The following is a 22,809-nucleotide window of genomic DNA, read 5'->3' on the forward strand; positions in this document are numbered from 1 at the left end:
TAAAACCCAGAGAAAGCATTTTCTGGCTACCATTGTTGGGAAAGAAAGGAGTGAAAGAAAGCCTTAAAATGCTGAGAAATTCTGATTCCTGAGCGACTTGAAGCCAGGAAAGCTTCCTCTGTTCCCCTTCTCTCTTTGGAGAACTGCAAAGCACCCATAGCAAGAGAAATGGATGTGCATCAGGGCAATCAGGGAATAAGGCCCATTCATTTTGGACATGAATATCCCTGATGAGGAAATCATTTTCAAGCTACCCAATTTACTGTGCCAGATATTCCTACTTCAGGAACAATCTGTGAAGAAGAGCTATATGTGGCTTCTGTTACACAGAAATTATGTGGACGTTTTCAGATCGTCCAGCACGCAGAGCTCTTTTGTCTTTGTAATTGATGCTGTCCAAGTCAGGGACAAGAAATGTGTCTTCAGCTGACGGAGGTAAAAACTACTAAAGAGCATATTTCCTAGGAGCAGTAACACCATAGCAACAGTTGTCTTTCAGTGCTGCTGCTGTATCACTTAATAGTCCTCAGATTGCCCAGAGCCACAATCTGTTCTGCCATGAAACTGCACGTGAGCTGATGCTGTTGGTGGATCATTACAGGAAAAACGTATCTATACAGCACATCATTTTTGATTTTATCTAAAACGATTTTTTTCTCCTCACAGCCATATAGCATTTATTTTTTCTCCTTTAAAAGGAATTTCAGGGGGAAATTTATCAGTAGAACTGATGAGGTCAATATCTTTGATGAAATACTTTACGTGGGGGAACATAATGTGTGTGTGTGGAAATAATGGAAAATTCCAAACTGAGTTGGAACAGTTTTATTCATCAGATATTCTGTTTAAAAAATTTGGAAAAAATATCATTCCTTTCAGTGTTTTTCAGAATGAATAAATATTTTGAATGAGTTTTCAGCTAGGAGTTTCACTTACAGTGAAATAAGAACACAGTATTTCAAACATCAAAATGAAAACTTTTTGACTGACTATTTTTTTTTCCCCCCAAAATGTTCAGTTTATGAAAATGTCAACTCTATCCAAATTCAAGTCAGGAGAAATGTTTGAAAATTCTTCTGAGATGAGAACGAATCTTCCTGCCTAGTTCTGTTCTACTTATTATATATTAACACCGCCTGGCTCCCTTTGCTAGGTGTGGCTTTTTTTGTCACTCTTCTATGAGGGCTTGCATGGAAAATTAAGGCATACTTGCTGATTAATTTAGGATGGAGGGTGAAAACAAAATGTCGCTCCTCCTTTGAATCTGTCCGGGTTTCAACAAGAACTGTAGAGCTGTGTACTGAGGAGTCACAGATTAAATGTCTGAAAATTGAATTACTTTTACAAAAGGTGCCTGTAGGTAAAAACAGAGGCTGAAGCTAAAGGTTTACATGCTGGCTGCTCTTACTGGGTCTTTTCTCTGGTTTTCCATGCTGTGGATGTTAGTCCAGCTCCTTCAACAGGCACTGAAAACATGATACATTAAACAAAACAAGTGGGCTATAAATGGCCCATGATTTATGGGTTATCTTGGTTTGTCAGTTCTCACCACTGTGAAGCACTTCTGGTATTTGCACAGTGATGTAAATTATTGCAGCATGAGAGCATTTGCAGAGTGCCCTGCAAGCTGTGAAATATCCCATTGCTAAATATTGTTTGTGCAGCCCAATAAGCTGCTGCAATCTCTTGATTCTATCACTGCCATGAAGAAGCAAACTTATTTTGAGGAAATACTGATTTATGAAGGACAATGAGGAACCAAAATGCCATGGGCATGTGGATTCCCTGGCCGTGTGACTACAATTCAGAGACAGCTCTTCATTTTGCATGTTAGGAAGAGCAGTGAACAATCATGAACATCAGCTTGTATATGGAAGAGGAAATGCTACGTGCAGGGGGGCTGTGGTTTGGTGGTGTAATAAATCAACTAAAAGGTTTTCTTTTTCTTTTGTTTGTGTACAGCTAACAAGAGAACACCAGGTGGCCCTCTCCTCCATCACTTACATTGGCTGTGCTCTGTCCATCTTCTGCTTGACGATCACGCTGGTCACATTTGCTGTATTGTCGTGAGTGATTTTAACTGAATATGTGCTGAGCTGCTGTGGTACAGAAAGCCAAACAGTGCCTTTCAGGTCACTGGTTTGGATCCCTTCAGGTGCCCAGAACAAAACAAAGGCTACTAATTTTTCAAACACCCTTAATTAGATTCTGCGCATGTATTTGTACTGGCTGGTTATTTCTAAATTAATTTCCCAAAATGGGGTGGTCCCTATATAGCAAGCTATTTTCATGCTATGAGAGATTTTTAGATTTTTTAAAAGCCCTCCATGTTTTGCCATGCTCAGGAATCTTGCAAGGAGGCTGTAGGAATGCTTGTCAGAAGCTCAAGGCAAGTACAGGATCAGCAATGACCACAGGATCTCCCCAGCAGAACAATCTTTGGATTGCTTGGGGTGAAAGAAGCAGTACTTTCTGCTTTCCATCTTGCCTGTAAAGCAGTGTATTTATAAACTGCCTAGGTATGTCTGGAAAGGAAGGCCCAGTCAACATCAGCTGCCTCGTTTCTATTTCCTAAATACTGTGTACAATTACACCACATGACCTACATTTAATTTTGAGTACCTTTGTTCTCTGTTAGGCTGGCTTTCTAACGTGTTGCTAAGGAGAATGAAGTGTGAAATTCACTCTGTGGCTCATGTTTAAATCCCTGAATTTCTGCACCCTCACACCTGTGATACAGCAGCCCCTTTGAGGGCGTTATGCACAGTGAAGGTTTTTGCCATGGGTGCTTTAGGGCCTTTTTGCCTATTTATGTTCTAGTAGTGACTACTGAGTTTGAGGCCCAGCTAGGCTCGATACAAACATTTCTGGAAAAAAGCTTTCATGGAATTTTCTGTGTAAACAAATAAAAGAAAACCTAACAAGGGGTGAAGCAACTCATCCAAGGTTGTGCAGCAGATTGGGATCATATCAAGGAATGTGATTCTCCTCTCCTTGCTTGTTATGCATCAAACCATGCTGAGAGGCCAGTTTCTAGGAAAAAGGTTTTGCTAAACAAAGTAAACTGATTGCAATGTTTGTTTGTTCCAATAGCCATATTACTTCCAAGTCTCAAGATATGTGTTGGTCATACTTGGAGGAAGTGTGTAATGTGCGGCAAAATCCACCCTAAGCAAGTCCAATGTCTGCCTAATTGGCACTGTGCTATTAGCATAGCTAGGCAAAGGGGAACGATCTGCTCCATTCTTTGTCTGAGTGTAGAACTGGATATTAGTGTTTAGAGAGGAAAATGAGCTAAAAGAGCTGGTACTGCTGCAGCTGGGCTGAAAACTCCTTGAGCATACTTGGAAAGAGAGCTTGGATCCGGCTGAATATCACACTGTTAAGCACCCCACCTACATACAGAATCATTCAAACTACCAATTAAAAATAATTTGATTAGGTTTTCACTGGAGAGCAGGGCCTCATTAGACAGCTGAAGTGAAATTTTGCAATGTAGTGTTAGATGATCATGAGGTAAGTGGAGAGGAATCTGGCAAGTTCTTTGCTACTCTGTGTACTGGCAAGGAAGGCTGCTTCCCATGAGGGCAGTCCTGACTGCCTTCTGGGGAATGATGTTCCACTGTGTGACTGCATGAAGTTCCTTATTAGAAAGCCACTGGTACCAAGCAGGACAACCTGTCTTTCAGAATTAATTTTGGGCATCAATATTTCCTTTTGCCTCCTTCTTTGCTTCTTTCTAACAGAGCAGTGGCTGAAACTGTGCTGAAAGTACAGGGCTAATAGCAAGACATCAGCATTGCTGCTGCAATTGCAAGACAACTGCATTGCTGAGCCTATGCCACCCTGCTGAAGGGGGCATGCATAATGTGCACCAGCTGTTACAAAAGTCATCACAATGCAGCATAATAAAAGATGGAAGCTCATACTGTTGTGCAAAGGAAGTTGTGCCATTCATGCAGCCGAATGATCTAGGTCTTCTGATAGTGGAGGGGCTGGCAGGCAGTATGCTGAACAAGAAAGCCTCTCTCTACTATATTCTTTTCTTTATGCAAAAGGCCTGAAATGTTTGGATAAATGTTTTTGTTTGTTTCCTACTTCCTGTTTTTGGATGATTACAGAAGCAAAAGGTCAGAATACTCTCAGGAAAGCATGTTCTTGTCAAATTTCCAGCCAGTTTTTGCAAAGACAAGAGAGAGAGGTTCAAATAATGTAATCATGTTCAGTGCACTGTCAAGATAGGCATCATCCATATGTGTATGAAGCCATAGTTCCTGTGCTAGAAAGCTGATACTGGTAAACCCAGAAGTGCACCTGGAGGTTTCTGAATTACTTATTTCTAATACAGGCAAATATAAACAAAATACAAACAGAAACTTAGTGCCAGAATGTGGGCTATGTGTTATAAACTGCTGAATGCTTTCTGTGAGGCACAGATCTGATTTCCTCGACAGCTTAGCACCATTTAGAATCAAGCTCTTTGTTAACAGTCAGTCAAAGCTCATTAGCAGAGCTAGTTAACGTGCAAATCAGACTTCTACTGCTTTTGGGATGGTGACAGAATATACAGGAGCCCAGACCTGGTGGAAGAAGTGCTCTACAGGCACTCCACCAGAACAGTTAACCAAAAGCCAAACAGAAGTATTTCTGATGAGTCATAAATATGTTCATGCATCTCAGAATAATGTTTTGTTCACATACCTTTCTGTCTTCTGCCAGGTCTGTGAGCACCATCCGCAACCAACGCTATCATATCCATGCCAACCTGTCCTTTGCTGTCCTGGTAGCTCAGATCCTGCTTGTCATCAGTTTTCAGTTCAGCCCTGGAACAGTAAGTGAGACAGAGCAATGACATTTTTGCAAGGCTTCTGCATGGTATGAATGCCACATACAATGTCTATTGGATGTGAGACCTGCCATTTTTAACATGCCAAGCAAAAAATGCCATCCCACAACACTGGATAAAGCCTTCTGTGAATTCAAATAGCATTATCATAGTATCTGTCCATGTTTGACTCTTTGCAGAACAGAAGGGAACATGAGCCCAACAAATGGTAAAGTCATGATAGTAATGAGGAAGTTGGAGCTGCATGTTCAAATGAATCAACTGACTTTTGCCTGACAAGGTTTATGTGTATCTCATCCACTTCATCCACTGAAAACTGTATGGATTCTGTATTGGAAATTTTTGTATGAATTTTAGGTAGGGTAGTATTACTATTTCTAAACATAAGATCTGTTAATGTAATGTGCCACCTGAAAAAGGCAGAAACAAAGCCTGATTTTAAAACAAACCTCAGGTGTGCTCTATTTTTGACTGGTGTAATTGGAAAACTTGTAATGGGTTGCTATTGTGGTCAGCCGTTGCTCCAACAGTTTATATTAATCTTTTTTTTTTTTTTGCCAGTGCAAATAAATATGAGGTTTGCATTTATATTCATCTCAAATTGAATTCCTTAAGTTTATAAATAACAACAATATCTGATGTTACATAGGCTATTACTACCTGAGGATCTAAAAACAATTTGTGAATCTAAGTTCATACTCTTTTGTTGGTAGGTGCTGAGTAAGATATTGTGCAAGGGAGAAAATAATTAGGAAGGATTTAAATGGAAAATGGAACAGTGGAGAGCAGCAAAGGATCTGTCTGTCTACCTGTCTACCCATCCACTGATCCATCTGTCCATCTGTGCATGCATCTCAGACAGTGATCTCTTCCACAGTTGATTATATCTGAGGTTGAAATGTCCACCATGTTTACAAGTGGAGATTACAAGTGAAGTTTTCCTTTTGAAAACCACAGCTCACAGAAAGCAAGCCCTTTTTTCATGCACCAGGCTTTCAAACGTTTTGCAGAATCCCTGGATATTTCAGCAATAACTGTAACAACAATAATTGTAGGGCACAGTTCTACAAAGATCTCGAAGCTGAAAAGCACCAAGCACGTATCTGCTGCACTTTTATTTTTATTGTTATAACCTCTAGGGATCAGAGGTGTTGTGATTCATCCTGTTATTAGTCTTGCATCTTTACCTTCTGCATGCTCAATTCTCACCAGCTTGGGCATCAATTTTAATACCTTTAATTGCTGCTGTAATCGGACTGCTAAATGGTAGTTTACAAAAAGAGAGAGGCAATATGTACACGGGGAGGTGAACTTAATCTTCTGCATCTGTCAAAGATGGTATATTTAGTGCTAAACAGTTTATAAGTGCCCTGCTCTGGAGGACAAATGGTACCAGTTTGCTTGAGGAAATACAGTGCAATAAGGAATGGCATTGTATAAACAGGCCATGAGCTGGCATCACTTTCTTGTATGACTTCATCATCTTTTTTCCGTCTCCACCCCTATTGATATTTAGGTTTTGATTTCAGATATAGCATACAGTATTTCCCTCGTAGTTTCAGATGTAACATTTAATTGTTTGCAATTTATACTACAGCAATTTTCCTTCTATAGCGTAGGAGTAATTTTTAACTTACTATTAACAAATCTCTACTTCTGTGAATAGAACTTTGATCTTTCTAATACATCCAGTAAGATCTTTTTATTATTCTGTCATTTAAGGATGTTATCAAAGTAAGTAAGGCACAAATGCAGAATGAGTATCATCCTGCACTGTATGCAGACCAGACTCCTGCTACTGCACTTTGTTTATTTTTTTTTGCTGTTTTGTGATGCATATTGCTTGGCTACTTGAAAAATTGAAGGCATCCATTTGAGAAGGGGAGCTTGTAAGTCAGCTTTATGTTGCAATTATACTGTTGTGGACTAATCTTCTGCTGGAAATCAAAAGGAATTTAAATGGATTTCACAGCCTTTTGATAAAATTAACTGGAAAGATTTTTACAGTCGTGGACAATAAGCAAATCTGGTTTAGCTGTATGTCATAGAACATTCTGAAACACTAAACGCTTACAGATCTCACACAAATTAAAACCAAAGTTATTGTTTTTTAATACATCTAATCACAGTGGATTTGCATTAGAATGTCCCTGTACAAGCACAGAAGCAGCTGAGTGCAAGTGAGAACATACTGGAAGCCTTTACATTGCATTATGCTATCAAGTTCTAACATTTTAACTTTCATTTGTACAAAAAGTCCTAAAATATCCACAAGAAGAATAAAATGCCACCACAGAGAAGCTAAACTGACACAGCAAAGGGAACAACTGATAAGATATGTAAGAACGCTGTGGAAGCAAACTGGTTTCTAGTGGTAATGAATCCTCAGCACACAGGCTGCAGCAGCCTGGGAACCTCACTGTGACTTGTCCAGGTGAGGCCGTGAAACCATGAAAACAACAAAACCACGGACACTATGCAAGCAACCCCTCCAAAATTCTGGAGGTGCGATAGAAGGGATGCTGCAGGGTGCAAACCTCAGATACAGCTGCTACACATTCAGCACCTTTAAAATGTATCTTAAGTGAAAGAAAGCCAAAGGAGATTGCTGTGTGGTTAGCCCATTGGCAGTCATATCTGTTCTGTTACTGCATGACGAGGGAAACAGCTCACAGTGAGAGTTCTCCCAAAGCAGTTTGTGGGAAAAGGAGAATTGTGCTGTGCAAATATGTGAGGAGTGGGGAAGAAGAAAGGATTATATTTTACTGTTGACACAAAGTAGGCTGATAGGAGACTTAGAGAAAAATGTAAGGTCTCTTTGAAGATTAATTGGTAGAGCTGTTAAGGAAAAGTTGGGCCTTAAGCTCAAGCTACACTTCCTCTAGTCCACAGTGAGCCATAAGCACTGAGGTGAGCATAAGCAGAACTGTGGAGGACGCTTTTACTTCTCGATGCATTGCCTTCACCATGGAATTCCTCTCTTGAGGCATTTATTTCACTTCAGCACATGCAGTAGTTTACACTGGAGCAGATAGTCCGGTTTACACCAGGTAGGCTTGCTTTATGCGTGGTATTTTTCCATTGCATAAACTTTTGTACTAGCTCCTGCTTCCAGAAACTTGATAGCACGTAGTCCTCCAAAAGATCATGTCTGTAAGGTCTCTATGCAGAAAAATGTCAGTTCTTTGCCGTAATTGCAATTGTTCTTGCCAAACATGGCTTTGTATGGAGCAGATACATGTTTTGGAATCTGGGAAACTGAGAACTCAAACATGCAGGCAAACTAGGCAAACCACACAGCAATTAGGAGCCAATTAAAGCTTACTGTAATTTTTTGAAATCTCTGCTAGTTTTACTAATGGAAGAAAATAAGAAACTTTTCAAAATTTAAACCTGGACAGACAGAAGTGGGAATACAGCGTGATTTAATTTGTGTGTTGTCATATTTTCATTATGAAGAACGTTACAGAACAGGGAGCATTGCACAGCACAGTACTCCCATGATTCTTTTATGTTCACTACAGACTTGACAAGAAGATATTGAAATTGCAGGTTTGAACTCTTAAATATCTTGTAGACGTTAGGAAAAGTTTTGCTTATGCACATACAAATAATCCATTTTGCTTTCCACAGCACCTCTAGCAATGTACGTTTTTAATTTTAATTTTTATTTTGTGAAATAAGGGAAGAAAATTTGTTACTCTGAAGCTATCTCAAAATGCCTTCGAGAAATTAAGTCCTCTAGTGCTTTGCTCTTTAAAAATGTTTCTAACCAGTGACTTAGCCTAGAGTGTAAATGTAAAAAGAAATAACGATAAAAAAAATTGCAAAAGCAATATGACTGCATCACAAAGAAGTATCTATTAATTTTTGTTGTTAATCTAGGTGCCTTGCAAGATCTTGGCCATTCTCCTTCATTTTTTCTTCCTGAGTGCTTTTGCATGGATGCTGGTGGAAGGATTTCACCTCTACAGTATGGTGATCAAAGTATTTGGGTCAGAAGAGAGCAAGCACTTATATTATTATGGAATTGGATGGGGTAAGCATTTATTTGCTGCTTGTTTCAGTCTCTTCACTGTGGAATAAGATTAAATTCAGAAGCATATGTTAAAAAGTGATCTTATAAAAATGTGATCCAACAGTTCATTTTTTGATTCCTTACTTTCATGTGAAACGTTTACTGCATTTGACTTTTGCAAACTCATAGGACCTGGAATAATGTGAAGCCCCAGCCCTCAAATTACAAAGTCAGACACATTATTTTTGTTTAAGCAGAAGCTCTGGTCTATGTGTATATATATGAAAGTTTGCAGAGACTATTAATGACAAGTTGGAACTTGAGGCATGAGTTGACAGGAGTTGGGAACAAGGAACTCACCACTGACTACCACTGATCTGCTAATATCTTTTGAGGCTCCTGAGAGATGTAACTTCTATAAAATGAATTTAACAGTAATCAGAGAGACAGGATACCAAATATGCAGAGTTGATTGAAGTTCCTGTATATTATCTTTAGTCCAAAGAGTGCTAAAATTACCTTAAAACCTGCAGTTGTAATTCAAAAGAGCAATTTGAGGAAGGTGATAATATTCTACTTTTATATCCTGAGACAGACTGGGAAAAAAAAATGCTTTATTGCCCTGGTGACTGGGTGTAACATACACAGGTTATTGAAACAAAACTTTTCCCAACCAGCCATCTGTAGGTGCTGATGATAATGGCTGTGATACTGGAGATTTTGCTGCAGCACTTTGACCTTAACCTGTTTTCCAATCCCTGACAATTTCCTTTTTTTTGAAGACCACCTTAGAATAGAGATTTTGTTCTAAGCTGTCAAAAGATCTAAGCTTCCTTATTTGCTGTCCCAGATTTATCCACAGATAGATACAGTGTAATGTGGCAAAAGGAAATCATACAAAATTAACTTCTTCAAAATAGATGGGAGAATATACTCTTCCCCACTGAGTAAATTAGATCTTTTAAGTATTAGAAAGGAATATACTTATTTGTGTCTATTTAATTTATTGTTAGTCCTTCAAAAACACAAAGCAAATGGATTAGATGTGAAGTTTGATGCTGAAGAAGAGGAGGGAAACTTGGTAATCTATCTCATGTTCATTTTAGGCTCTGCGCTTGAGACAGTGTTTGGGCTGAATTTAGGGAGAATTCTATCCGAGCAAAGATGGTGCTTTTGGGCTTCCTGTGCCCAGCTGCTCAGAGTTTATGCCCACACTGCAGGCTGTATTTTGATTCTGAGATTGGGAGGCAGCTTTAAATTAGCAGGCCTGGGGAGCTGGACAACTCAAGCTACAGCAGCACAGGGAGGTGTGTGGAATTATTTGTCCCGTTTAAAGGTGACACTGTATTGTGCTGGGGCTACAGAGACACAGATGACACCGCTCCCATAGATCATCAGCCAGAAACGTGTACTAGAACACTTTCATCTGATCCTGTGCTCTGGAGTGCATGGTCTATTGCATCATAAATATAGCAATTCTGGGCAGAATTGGTGAGCGTATTTGTAGCATCTGCTAACTGAGAAAACTTTCAGATACAGTCAAGAACCATAACCGTAATTCTCTCATGGATGGTAACCAGTGCCAGCGCAACATCAACATTTCCTATTATGGAGGCAGGCTACACGGCTCTTACACAATTATTTCTGACAAAAGATTAAGCAAACACATTTACTTTTGTGTATAATATATAATCCATATGAATTCTTCAGTCCAGAATAAATCTTACTATCCTCCTAGGCTAAATATAGTTTTATTTCAACTTCTGTGGAATTATTGAAAGATTGGTTCTTAATGCAAAAAGGGTCTCATTTCACTGTAACAGAACCTTGATGCTGCATACGTTGGTATCTACTATTTAACACCCTGCCAATGCAAAGAAAAAGCAACCACTGCACTTTAGGCTGCAGAACGTTTTACTACCCCTGTCTTAACAGGTCTTTTTATGCAGATGACTGCCCTGTGTTTCATCTGCCTAAGTTTTATTATCTTCTAAAAGAACTTTGTATTTAATTTTCCTCTTTGCTGCCATTTAAAATTGATGTCACAGTAAATCCTTTGAATATCTGGCTTTTGGGAAAAAAAAACTGCAAACAGAAAGTGCAGAGGAGAGTTAGACACATGTATTTTTGCTTCTGTGACATGTAGGCAGAGCTTGCTTGTTGAAGGAAGACAGCATCAGAAGATAAACAGTGCCAACCAACAGTGTCTGTGGTCAGGGATGTGAAGGCATAGCCCAGGGACTGTTAGTCCAGGTAGTCCACAAAACCAAGGCAGAGCAATTTTCAGCAGACAGGCTTACATCAGTGCACAATTGCTATGTTGAATACTCTTGGTTTTGTTCGAATACATATGGGATTCTCCTTTTTTAAGCAGACAGATGTAGACTAAAATTTTGCCTTAACTTAGTTTTTACACAAATATGCTTTTGAGGAGTAAGTCCGTATTTGGACAAGCATGGGTTGAACAGGAGCAAGTTCCAAGGTTGTTGAAATCCTCCCAGTGAATTTCAAAGTGGAAGACCAAACAACGCCTGCGGATGCTGCGTCTTCCCCATTTCTAACGACAAGGTGATTCCAGGCACAGGCATTAAAGAGCAAAAATGCTATTTCAAAGAATAATTGTTCTACAACTACAAGAAAGTTTTGCAGAATTTTGTGAAGATGATTAACAAGATTACGAGAACACTCAATAAGTTTAAGGAGAAATTGCTTGTCAGAAAATTTTGTCAAAACCTTATGCAGAAACCCTGAAGAATTTAAAAGAAAATTGAAACCTCAGGCTATCACGTATAATACTCTGTCTGGGACACAGTTATTAGATTCCACAAGATGACAGAAACCTAAACCTTCACATTTTATTAAATCATACAGGGATTAACAGACAATCATTTAATATTTAAAGGGATGAGGTTTCCCTACATTCAGAACTGCTGGCAAAAAAGCCCTCATTCCCTTTCCAGCTCCCTGCCTGGAAAGCTGTGTTAAGTGGCACAACAGGACAGTGCTGAGGCCAGCAGCACCCAGCCATCCCTGGCAGCAGGGCCATATTCATCTGCCTCTGGATAATCCCTGCCTAATCCCATCAAGCACTCTTCCACCGCGCAGGATGCTGCATACTGGAGCTGTCACAAGCTATCTGGAAGCATCATCTACTTTAAGCTCAGAAATCTTGCAGGGCTATTACATATTTATATTAAAATAAATCTTGGTCTGGCACCTGAGTGGGATCCTAATTTGCTTTGCTCTGTTCATAATTGCTTCTCAGTGTTGAGCCAGTGTTCTAGGCCACTAAGGGTCACTGTTTCTGTCTTCTCACCTGCTAGTCCAGTATCCCTGTAAGAAACTCATTTGTTTCTCAATTCTTGAGCAAGGTGAGCTTACTTGGGGGGAAGGTGGTAAAAATAAACTTGGTATTCCTCCACAGAATACCACTGTTCAAATAGTGAGAGACAGAAATCATACTAAGAAAACCAACTGAGCTGAAAAAGCTCTATCATTCTCACTGGAATTAGCACTAATTCAGTTTACTTATTAAATTAGTGCTTTACTGAAAAGTCATTTTGTTTGTCCAGCATTACTTGATTAAAATATATTGCATTCAACAGCTGCAGAAGGAGTTAGACTTAATTCTAAAATTGCTCTGAGTTGCTCTGTTGTCCAAGCAAAGTTTGGCTGAATTTGCAGGGTTTACTGGAACTATTATGACCTCTGCCTTTTCACAGGCTGCCCGCTGGTGATTTGTGTAATTTCTGCAACATCGTCCTTAGACAGCTATGGAGAAAGTGACAAGTGAGTACGAAAATATCGCCACATCAGGTACAGGATGGATAAAAAATCTGCGGGAGAGAAAAACTCGTAGGTCTGTGAGCAGGGCTGCAGCTCTGCACCCTTCTGGATGTACAGGAGGATGGGTGCAGGTCACTGCCTCTGACAGTGGGCACCCAATGGGAGCACTCTGCTCATCATGTGCAGAATAAAGCCGGGGCTGAAGCATTTCTGACAAGATGAGAATAAACTCCAGTTAGATGTTCAGCTTTTTGAAGAAAACGGCAGTTGAGCATCCAGAGATTTAGAATTGATATTGAAAAAACCAAAATTGAAGTTCTTCCAATCTAAGTTGGAAAAAGTAAAGCAAAATTATCTGAGAAAATACCACAGGATTCAATCCTGCCATTACGTAAGTGAAAGTTTTGGAGCAGGTTGTTTGTTGTGTGTGGTTAACTGGCTTACATCGCCTGTGCCGTAAGAAAAATGTATGACTGTGTTTTCCCATCTCCTGCTCATCCCCAGCTGAGCAAGGCAGAAAAGGCTTAGGTTTGTCTCTTGCTACAAAGCAGTGCCTTCAGCACTGGAAGAAGTGGATGCAGGAACAACAAATAACAAATGAAACCTTTCCCTTCTTCCTGTCTTTCTGCCCCTAATGCTATTTGAAGGCCTGCTGAGGCAGGTAGCTGTCCCTGACTCTCTGGAAGATGCAAATCTAAATAAGATTTTGACTCAGAATTTGAGGGGAAGAGGAGCTTCCTATTGATACTCTCGCTTTTAAAATTCATCAGTGTTTTTAAACTTACTTTCAGTCTCTTTTTAAATCAAGAACATTACTTATTAAATGTTTGTGTGTTTCATCTAAAATCATTCCATTTTTCTCTGCAGCTGCTGGCTTTCCCTAGAGAATGGAGCAATCTGGGCTTTTGTGGCACCGGCGTTGTTTGTAATTCTGGTAGGTAAACACCTGGCTGCTGGTTTCATACTGGATGTCTGTCAGCCACAGAGCAGAACACAGCTGGAGGGTGTTTGAAGCTGTTGCTTGTAGAGAACTCACTTTTCTGGGTGAAAGTCGAATGCCCGCAGTGCAGATGATGTTCAGGAGGGCTTGCAAGCAGTCAGCAGCTGGCAGAAATGCAATAAACCAACAGCCTGAGCTCTCACCTCTCTGGGGAAGGTAACAAGTGGCCTCCACATCTGCCTTCTTACAGTGATAATGTCTTTGTGCTCTTCTGCACTGGGAGTTTGATGTTGGTTGTGGCAGTTTGTTGGGCTGACTGAGACAGGGTTAGGACAGGTTGGCTACCGGGACACCTTTCAGCTGCAATGAACACCATCTTTCCAGAGGAGCATGCACATTCATGGCTGCAGTACTGGGACATGGATGCCCTACAGCAGTTTAATTATACCTACACATTAAATTACAGTGCACTGCGGCTCAATCATGATGATTGCTTAAGGAGTCAGGGGTCTGTAGGGATTAAGTGGAAGATTTCTCCTCCTACAGCACTGTTTCCTTTGAAATTACTGATCACGTTGTCTACGATTTTTGCTGCAAGTTATAATGCAAGAGCAAGAACATGAACATGGAATAGATCCACTGATCTGAGAAACCAGGATGCCTTCAGAGCTTTGCTAGATTTGAAAGGTATGACCCCAAATCCAGTCCAGCATGCTGTGGCACTGAAAGAAGGTCAGGTAAAATAAGATCCTGACTACTTGTGTGGATGAGCATCAATTGGAGCCAGTGCCTCTTTCCTGTACTTCCCCAAGAAAGACAGGATTTCTGCAGAAAGCACAGACACATCCCCCGATTTCTCTGCACAGAGAAACCCCTCAGGACCTGCTGATAGAAATCCAGCCAAAGAGAGAGCTGTAGATAAAGTAGTGCAGTGAGTGCTAGTGTTTGCCACTGCACTCTCTGTAACTGTCTGGGGAGCAGGAGGTGGCCCTTTGGTTGACCAGTACCATCACAGGTAATTTTATACTGCACCTGTGTTGACATTCTAACATTTGCCATGGAGACAACAATACCAGCAGCTCTTAGCCCAGTGTCTTCCACTCGAGATAGAGGCTCTGAAATCGAGGCTGTATAAACATATATAAAAAACTCTGGAAACAGTTGCTATGTCAATGTGGCAGAAATTGCCTCATGTTAGCGTTTTAATGAAATGATTAATGGCAACAGTGGAAAATCCCTGTGCAGAATTTCCTTTACCTGAGGGAAAGCATAAACATGTAAATAAGAAATGTTGGTCACAGGATCAGAACTGGCTCAACGGCTCTGAACTGTGTTCATTGTCTTGTTCACCAGTACCTTTGACCTTCCGTATGTGAGTTTATGTTCAAAGATGTGTGGATATTGATGACTGGAGAGCAATTAAAATAATGTACATCCCCTCTCACATTAGCATTTGCTTTCTGGACGCTGTTCAGCACCAAAGGAGGAAATGACATGCAACCTGTAAAATCAAATCTTTCCCAGCAGCTGTCCAAAGATGATATTAATCAAATCATGCTAGATAGTGAAGCACTTACTCACCTGAGTGAGCACAGCCTTCAATAATTTGCATTCATTGCTGCCTGCCAATGGACGTAAGGGCTTAACTATCTGGCTAGCACTTATGATATATAATATTTGTGCAGCTCAAGTTATATTCTTGTAGGAACGCAAACATTTTGCAAAAGAGAAAGAATGAGCTCACAAGGTTGATTCACGTAGAGCAATTTGTTAAATAGTCTAAACCCAGTCTCTCTGCGCAAAATAGCAGCAAGCTGGCTGACAAATTATTCTCTCTGGGCACTGAATATACTAGATGAAAAATACGTTAGTGCCTATAGGGAAATAACAAGGCTAAACACTATTTTGTGCGTGCATGTGTGCCTCTGCTCTTTAAAGAGAAAATTAGCCACTAGTTGTGTGAATTAGTGTTTAGCTCTGAAAATATGCCTCAAAAAGCTGCTTTTGACTACTTTCATCCACAATTTATCTCAGCCAAGAAAAAGGATTATGCTGTGAAGAAAACAGGGGTCCTGCTCCTTTCAGCTCCCACTCGCTAGAGAATAGGCAGACCCAGCCTGCTTTTGTCCTGCTGCAGCCTTGCAGTCAGTACAGACAGCACGGAGCCTTAAAACAGAATGATGCGGTAGGAGTGTGACTGGGAAAAATATACTCACACATACTTTTCTGGGGAGTAATCTGCAGCTCCTCCCAGCCATTCCCATACCCAAAGTTGAGGAATATGAGGAAAGAAATAGTGCCTTCCATGTGTAGGTCTTTGGAATTCTACCTGCACCTTAAGGTTTAAGGATCCGCTTCAGATCCCCCTGCCCCCAGCCACAACACCAAACCTCAATACCATCACTGTAAGCCAGGCTAACCTCAGCCAGTGTTGAATGCCTGGGAAAATATGCCTTCAAAGCCAAAAAACAACAACAACAAAACAAACAAACAAAACTTGACGAAGCACCTGAATTCTTGGAACAAGACAGTAAGAGCTTTTGGCAGAAGGCTTTGTTTGTTATCAACCATCTGCTACCGTGGTTTGTTTCCATAGATATGGCAGAATTAAGGAAATTCTACGCAAAGCATCTGTGTGTGCAGAGCAGTGGGTGTGCTACAGTGAACAGTCCATTGCTGGAGGAAGATTGGGTTGTGATTGCAAGTTCCTTCTATTGTTTTCTCTGTAAGCAGTTACTTGCCTGGTGATTTTTCACAAGTCTTTCTAATAAACAGCATTTTTATGGACTTAAATGATTTTCAATAGCATACTGCTAACATAATTCTGTGCTGTAGGGATGTTAGTCTTGTAACCAGTGTCTGCAGATAGGACACCATGAAACTTGAATCTCAAGCTGAGACTGCCATTGCTGGCTTCAACTAGTGCTTGTTTATGAGTGTTAAGCACATTGAAGGAGGTTTCCTCCTTTTACACGTGCTGCTCATACATGTTTAGTAAGCTCTCTTAGCCTCATGGTCTTCCTTTATTCATTCCTTTATATACCAGTGCAGAACTGAGCTTGTTTTTGTATGCTGAATTGTATTGTATGAATCTGCTCTGCAGATGGGCCCACTGATTTAAAAGTGGCAATTTGTGCCCTTTATTAGACACCATTTGTCATGGGAAAAAGTGGCAGAACTGGACTGAAGATGTTTAAAGGTGCTGGAACAGTAGGATTTCTTCAGTTATTGAAATCAAGTACATAAGTGCTGTGGTGAAACAGAGCACAGACAAACAGATCACAGCAGCAAAGCTATTCTTTTTTTATTAGCACTCAGTTATAGGTCAATTTAATATTTTAAAATTGAATTTATTCATTATTTTAAAATTAAATTTCCTCTCAGTTAACCAACAGAAAAACACGAAATGATTTTTAGAACAATGGGACAGACTGTAAGAAATTAAAACTGAAAGTTATGTACAAGAAATCTAAAACAACTTGAAGTAGTCTCTATGGCCTGTATTTGGTCTGGGACATCGGGCCAGCATTGGTAGGTGAGATATGAGGCCTTCCAAAATCATTCCCCCAGTTTTGAACATCTCTGTGTATGGAAATGCATCACACTCCCTGATTTCTGATGTGACCTGGCAACGGGCTGCAATTCCAACAGCTTGCAGTGCTACTAATGATGCCATGGCAGAGATTAGAGTAACTTGTGCTGTCAGAGAATATGTTAAATCTCAGACCTGAAGAAACAATTATAATTCCCTGTACCACTGTCCAAAACTGAAGTTTAAAATAGTTTATGGTTTCAGAGGAAAGCTGGTCAATAGATTTAATTAAGGCAATATGCTTAATCCATTTTTAAAAATTTTATTTCCTCTGTGCTGCCAAGCCTTTTCTTGGCCAAGATGTAACACACCACATCAGAAGGTTTTACTCACGGGATTTCTGCACTGCAGTAAAGAAACAACAAAAATCTCATGAGACCTGGAAGGAGTCTGAGTGAAAGCCCTGAAAAAAAAGTGAGAAGAAGTACTGAAGTACATTTCATCACTTCTGTCATCTCACCGCACTGTTTGCTGCATTCGTGCTGCTCTTCCAGTGAGAAGCTCAAGAAATCCCACTGGGACAGCTGAGAAAAGGCATCAGGTGTTAGAACTGCTGATAGTTTGGCTCATGCACTTTGTGTTTTTCCGTGTCCAAAAATCTGACCCAAAGACGTGTTGGCAAGAAATATTCACATTGAAAGAGTTCTTTTTACTCATTTAACTCTCTGCTGATCTGACAATGTTCAGTCAGGTGAGGTTAGTCAGGTTGTCACCAGAGTGAGCCACAGCTCCCTGATGCCCCTGGGATCTTTCCATGGGCTCTGGTGGGTTCTGGATGGAGCTGCCACAATGGGAAGTGGCAGCTCCTGCTGATTTCACAGAGTTGTGAGTTCCTGAGGTCAGACCAGCTACCTTGAAAGGAGTCCTGTGAGTTAGGAAACGTGCTGTTGTTATTAGCTGTGCGTGAAAAGTAGAATGTAGTCAGTTCCATGTTCCTGTGTTCCTTTATGGCAAAATAACTGCAACTGACAGGAAGTCTGGCCTTTCAGAAAAGTAAGAAAGAGGAGCTTAAATACAGTTTTCTTATCTAAATGTTTGTTCTCCCACTTTGAACATTCTGATATATGCTAAAACATAAGGAGTGCTTCCTCGACTAATCATTCTGCTATTAAAGTTGTTAAGCATTTATTTCAAATGCCAAAAAAATCCCTGGGAGGAACAATTCAGCGGCTGTATTTTGATTTTGGTTTCTCATTTAAAGACAGTGGAAATACCTCCATGCTTTGCTTACCGAAACATTAACAAAGGAAGACATTCATAGTTACCCTGTTTATTTAGACTGAGTGAGATTACTTTAATTTCTCAAAATATCTAAACAGAAATTTTCAAGTGGTTTAGGAAATTTAAACATAGAACTTTGGGACTTGAGTATAAGGCTTGGTTGTTAATTTCACAAGTACCTTATTTTTATCAGCAGCCAGATCACAGGGCTTCCTTCACATCTTGTAAATAATTAACGAAAGCATCCTGGCAGGGATATGATTGCACTGACTGCACAAGAGGAGGAGCTCGAGATCTTGAATTTAAACTTTATATAAGCCAAAATGTAAAGGAAATTCATTTCCATTTTCATTTATTTTTACATAAGAAATTAAAACTAATCTGGAAATGCTAAGCTGTTTGTGCTGTAGCAAACCATCTAGTTTCTGTCCCCACGGAGACCATCTTGCTTGTGGTGTTTTGATAACCACTTCTTGAGGTTCCTGTCCAGTTTGAGTGAAAGTCTGCAAGAATCTGAGTATCCCTTTGTTGCTGCTTGTAGCTCTTGTTGACTTTGGTAAGATGTAGGAAATTCAGAATTTAAGGAATGAAGTTTCATCCTTTCATCTTGGCTTCACTGGAATTCATTTTTTCAGTTTTTTTAAATACTTATGCACAACCTGCATATTTTAAAAACTACTGTGCAGAAGGTAAAATCGAGTACAATTTGTCCAACAAGAATTAGGAATGGAAGTAAGAGCTGGGGTTAAGTGCGAGTGAGCTTGGCAGGAGCGCTGTTTGCAGTCACGGGAAAAAGGGTTCACACAGCAGTTGAACTTGAGCTGTCAATGAGAAATCTGCAAGGAAGTGTCAGATGAGGAGACTGATACTTGGGATAAAAGACCAAACAGGGCTGGTGAAAGATAATTTGCCTGGGAAGAAGTAAAGGACACAGAATTCCTGTGAAACTGCCATGAAGAGAAGCAGAGCATTGCTTGGTGGACATGAAGCAGAAAACTGGAGAGTTTGGAAGAGGAGAGAAAGAAGAGAAAGTGCAACTTGTTCATATTCATCATTTGCTGCTTCAGTCAACACGCATATTTAGCATATAAATGGGTTTCTCAGAAATGCTTGTTACTGCCTCAAAGTGATGCTAAAAATATTTTCAATATATGATTTGGTGGAAATAGGGAAAATGATCACAAGAGCATTCAATTTCACTTCTTATTAATCTCTGTAAAACCGATTGAACAACGAATATACTTGTAATTGAAAAGCAGTTTTGTTCTACAGGGAATTCCATGGATGGGCTAAAAAGCCATGGCAGAAACGAACTACCACATCCATCCTTACGCTTTACAGTAGGTGGTAATCTGCCCTTAGAAACCTACAAGAAGTGGTCATGAAATTTGAAAAATGACACAAAAACAATTATCACCAAACTTAATCATTTTTAACTCACCCCCTTGCTACCCAAATTAGAAAATTTATTTTAAAATGTATTGTGATGGTTTAGTTTTAGCTGAGCAGTAGTACTATAATGAATTCTTTTTATACGTTAGTTTAAGAGAGCTTTGTTCTTTCCTTTTTCTCGATGCTAAATATCAGCTTTGTAGCTGATGTCTAACTTTGGACAGAAAGAGGGGACTTGTCTTTCACCTTCACAGTCTCTCTCTCCTTTTCTTTTTTCTTTAGACCTAAGGTCTCTGCAAAACAAGGCAGTCTTTGCCACATCTCCTTAAAATGATGAAGATTTCTTTCTTTCTTCACCTGTGACTCCAGAGCAAACTTCCCTTTGTTGCACCTTTTCAGTGTTAGGCGTTTCAAGAATTCCTAGGTTTCTGGTGGGAATTCTTTTCATCCCTGACATCAAAACATGCAGGGTTTTTGAAGAGCAGAGTTCAGGCTTAACATATTTTTCTCATTTCTCGTTTAAAATAATCTCATGCTTAAGCTGCAAGCAGACTTTGGTAAGAAACAAGAATTGTGCATTGTGAAGTCCAGTGAGAAAGGCGTTTTCTGAAGCCTGTGCATATGAAAGGACAAAACTGAAGAGCACACAGACACAGACAGACTCCTGTTCACTGAAGTTCTGGTCTAATTTGTCACCTGGCAGTACGTTATCAGAGTATTTAATTGTAGAGTAAGGATCCTGAACACTTTAGTTGTGAATCAGTGTGGCCTCATCTGAAAGAAGAAAGCTGTTTCTGAAGAAAGAAAAAAAACACAAGCTGCCACAAATACCCACATTGGGGAGAGGGAAATCCATTGACAAACGTCAAACTATACCAGTCCAAAACTGGAAACCTCTCTCTTTCACAAAATAAAAGCAGCAGGTAAAGCTCCTACTTTCTGTTGCATTTGCACGGTACATTCTTAGGGCACTCTGTACCTCTGACACAGTCAGTTCTGAATTTCCTGACCAAGTTTTGTTTCTTCTTCTTCAGGTCAATATTGGCATTCTCATTGCTGTTACAAGAGTTATCTCAAGAATCAGTGCAGATAACTATAAGGTCCACGGCGATGCCAATGCCTTCAAGTAAGTTTCTCATATTTGAATTCTGCTGTAACAAGTTAGTAATCTCCCATGTCACAGCCTAGGGACACGTATAATGGTCTTCTCCTAGGACACTGATACCATTGCTTTTTAATAAAAAGCAAATAATGATAAAGGCAGCATATTATTTGCTTGAATGCAGCCAATTAACCTATATTTTATGAAAGCCAAATGCAGCATGGGATGAAGCCTTTAGTTTGGCATGAGCTAAGCTGTTTTTCTGCTTATTACAGTCTCCAGCATTTGCTGATTCATTATTTTCCTTTTTTGTTAATGGAGATTTTCCTCTTACAGCTATTTTTAAAGATAAATCTCACAAAGTATGATTAATCTGTACTTGGGTATTGCAACCATTCAATTCTTTCAAAGGATAAACTTGTTTCTAGCCCCAGTTTAGCAAAATATTGAGGCATATGCTTATTTTTAATACTCTCTTGATACTGCAAAGCACAGGGACTTACACTGGATTTAAATGTGTTCTTAAACTCAACCATGTCTTTATATCAAGGTGCTTTGAGCCCCCAGGGATTGTGACTTCTCTGAGTGTATCATCTTTTAAATGCTGTGCTATTGAGGCTAGAGGCGAAATTCAAGGTAGATGCATTGCTGCATCTGAGTATGTAAGGATAAATTCTGATGTCTAAAGTCTATGGGATTATACGTGGCTAAGTAAGAGGACAACTTAATATATTGAATTTAAAGTAAGATGCTGAATGTTACATTTTGTGTTTTACCTCCTAAAGACATTTTAGTCCAAATACAAAATACACTGTATATATCTCAAGCAGTTTATAGCTTATAGGGTAGAGGAAGGATGTGTTGATGGTTTGTGCTTAATGTTTCTGAGTCACAGGCTATTGTGTGATAAGGTGCGGCGCCACTGATCTGAATTGGTGTCATAAGGAATCATTTTTATGCTCTAGTTACTTATGCAGTTTTTAAAATGCCATTAAGTTTATGATACTGGTGACAGATACCTGATAGAAGTTAGTTTACTTATTGTACACTCACCCACAGGAGAAGAAAAACAGTAAATAAGTCTACACAAAAATCTATACAATAATTGCATTGCAGTAAAATGAAAAGACTGGGAATTAAAATAACTTTCAGATTTGGATGAGTCTCTGTGACCTTCAGAAATACAAAGGAAATACAGAACTTTGGGAAGCAAATAACTGTGTATTGTCAATGACGATTTGAATCCATTGTCAGAATTACGAAAACAAGAGAAGATCCACAAACAGGAGCTCCACAGATGGCTCTGTGCACTTAGGTGTTTCCTTGCTTGTGTTATGAAGAGCCAATTCAATACACACTGTACCCTGTGCACCACTCTCTCTCTTTTTCTGTCCCTCTCTCTATATATATTTATATAAAGCTATGTATGGATAAATAAGAAAAATGTTTAAGGATAGTTGTTCGAGAAATAAGATGAAATGCATTTACAGATTGCTAGCTTAAATATTAACAGCTAGAGATCGTGAATGGTAGAGCTCTGCACTGAAAATGTGAAGTGTCTGTGCGCCTTAAGCTGATGCTCTTTGTGTCAAGTATTTTGAAAGTACAGTTCTAGGATCTGAGCTAATAATTAACGAGGTGTATGTGACAACAATCATGAATAAGCTTTTCTTCATAAAAATAAATTGATTAAATAAGATATATTGAAAGGTAGACAGAACAGAATAGCTCTTATTCTGTAGATACCATTACAGAAATGGGTCCTCAGAAACTTGAAAGGAGAACAGCATAAATAGCTGCACAGATCAGATCTTAGAGATTGTTAACAACCTGATTCGTCATAGCAGTGAGGGAGCCCTAATTAGAATTTCTTGTACAGCTGATGCCATGGAAAAAGTAACTGCTGTATCTG

The 22,809-nt window shown here is 39.6% G+C and overlaps 1 protein-coding gene across 3 annotated transcripts in view; it reads left to right on the top strand.

The window, feature by feature from the left end:
* ADGRD1 (adhesion G protein-coupled receptor D1) overlaps positions 1-22,809 on the top strand; it is a 125,813-nt gene that overhangs the window by 78,533 nt on the left and 24,471 nt on the right. For all 3 annotated transcript variants that reach the window (XM_042829287.1, XM_042829285.1, XM_042829286.1), the window contains 6 exons: positions 1,963-2,066; positions 4,720-4,831; positions 8,732-8,885; positions 12,587-12,653; positions 13,518-13,584; positions 20,830-20,921. In XM_042829287.1, coding sequence (XP_042685221.1) covers positions 1,963-2,066; positions 4,720-4,831; positions 8,732-8,885; positions 12,587-12,653; positions 13,518-13,584; positions 20,830-20,921 — 596 coding nt within the window. The remainder of the gene's footprint in view (positions 1-1,962; positions 2,067-4,719; positions 4,832-8,731; positions 8,886-12,586; positions 12,654-13,517; positions 13,585-20,829; positions 20,922-22,809) is intronic.

This window comes from Centrocercus urophasianus, unplaced genomic scaffold (assembly GCF_019232065.1).
Source record: "Centrocercus urophasianus isolate 14NV4802_14NV808 unplaced genomic scaffold, USGS_Curo_1.0 seq_30, whole genome shotgun sequence".
Lineage (NCBI taxonomy): Eukaryota > Metazoa > Chordata > Aves > Galliformes > Phasianidae > Centrocercus > Centrocercus urophasianus.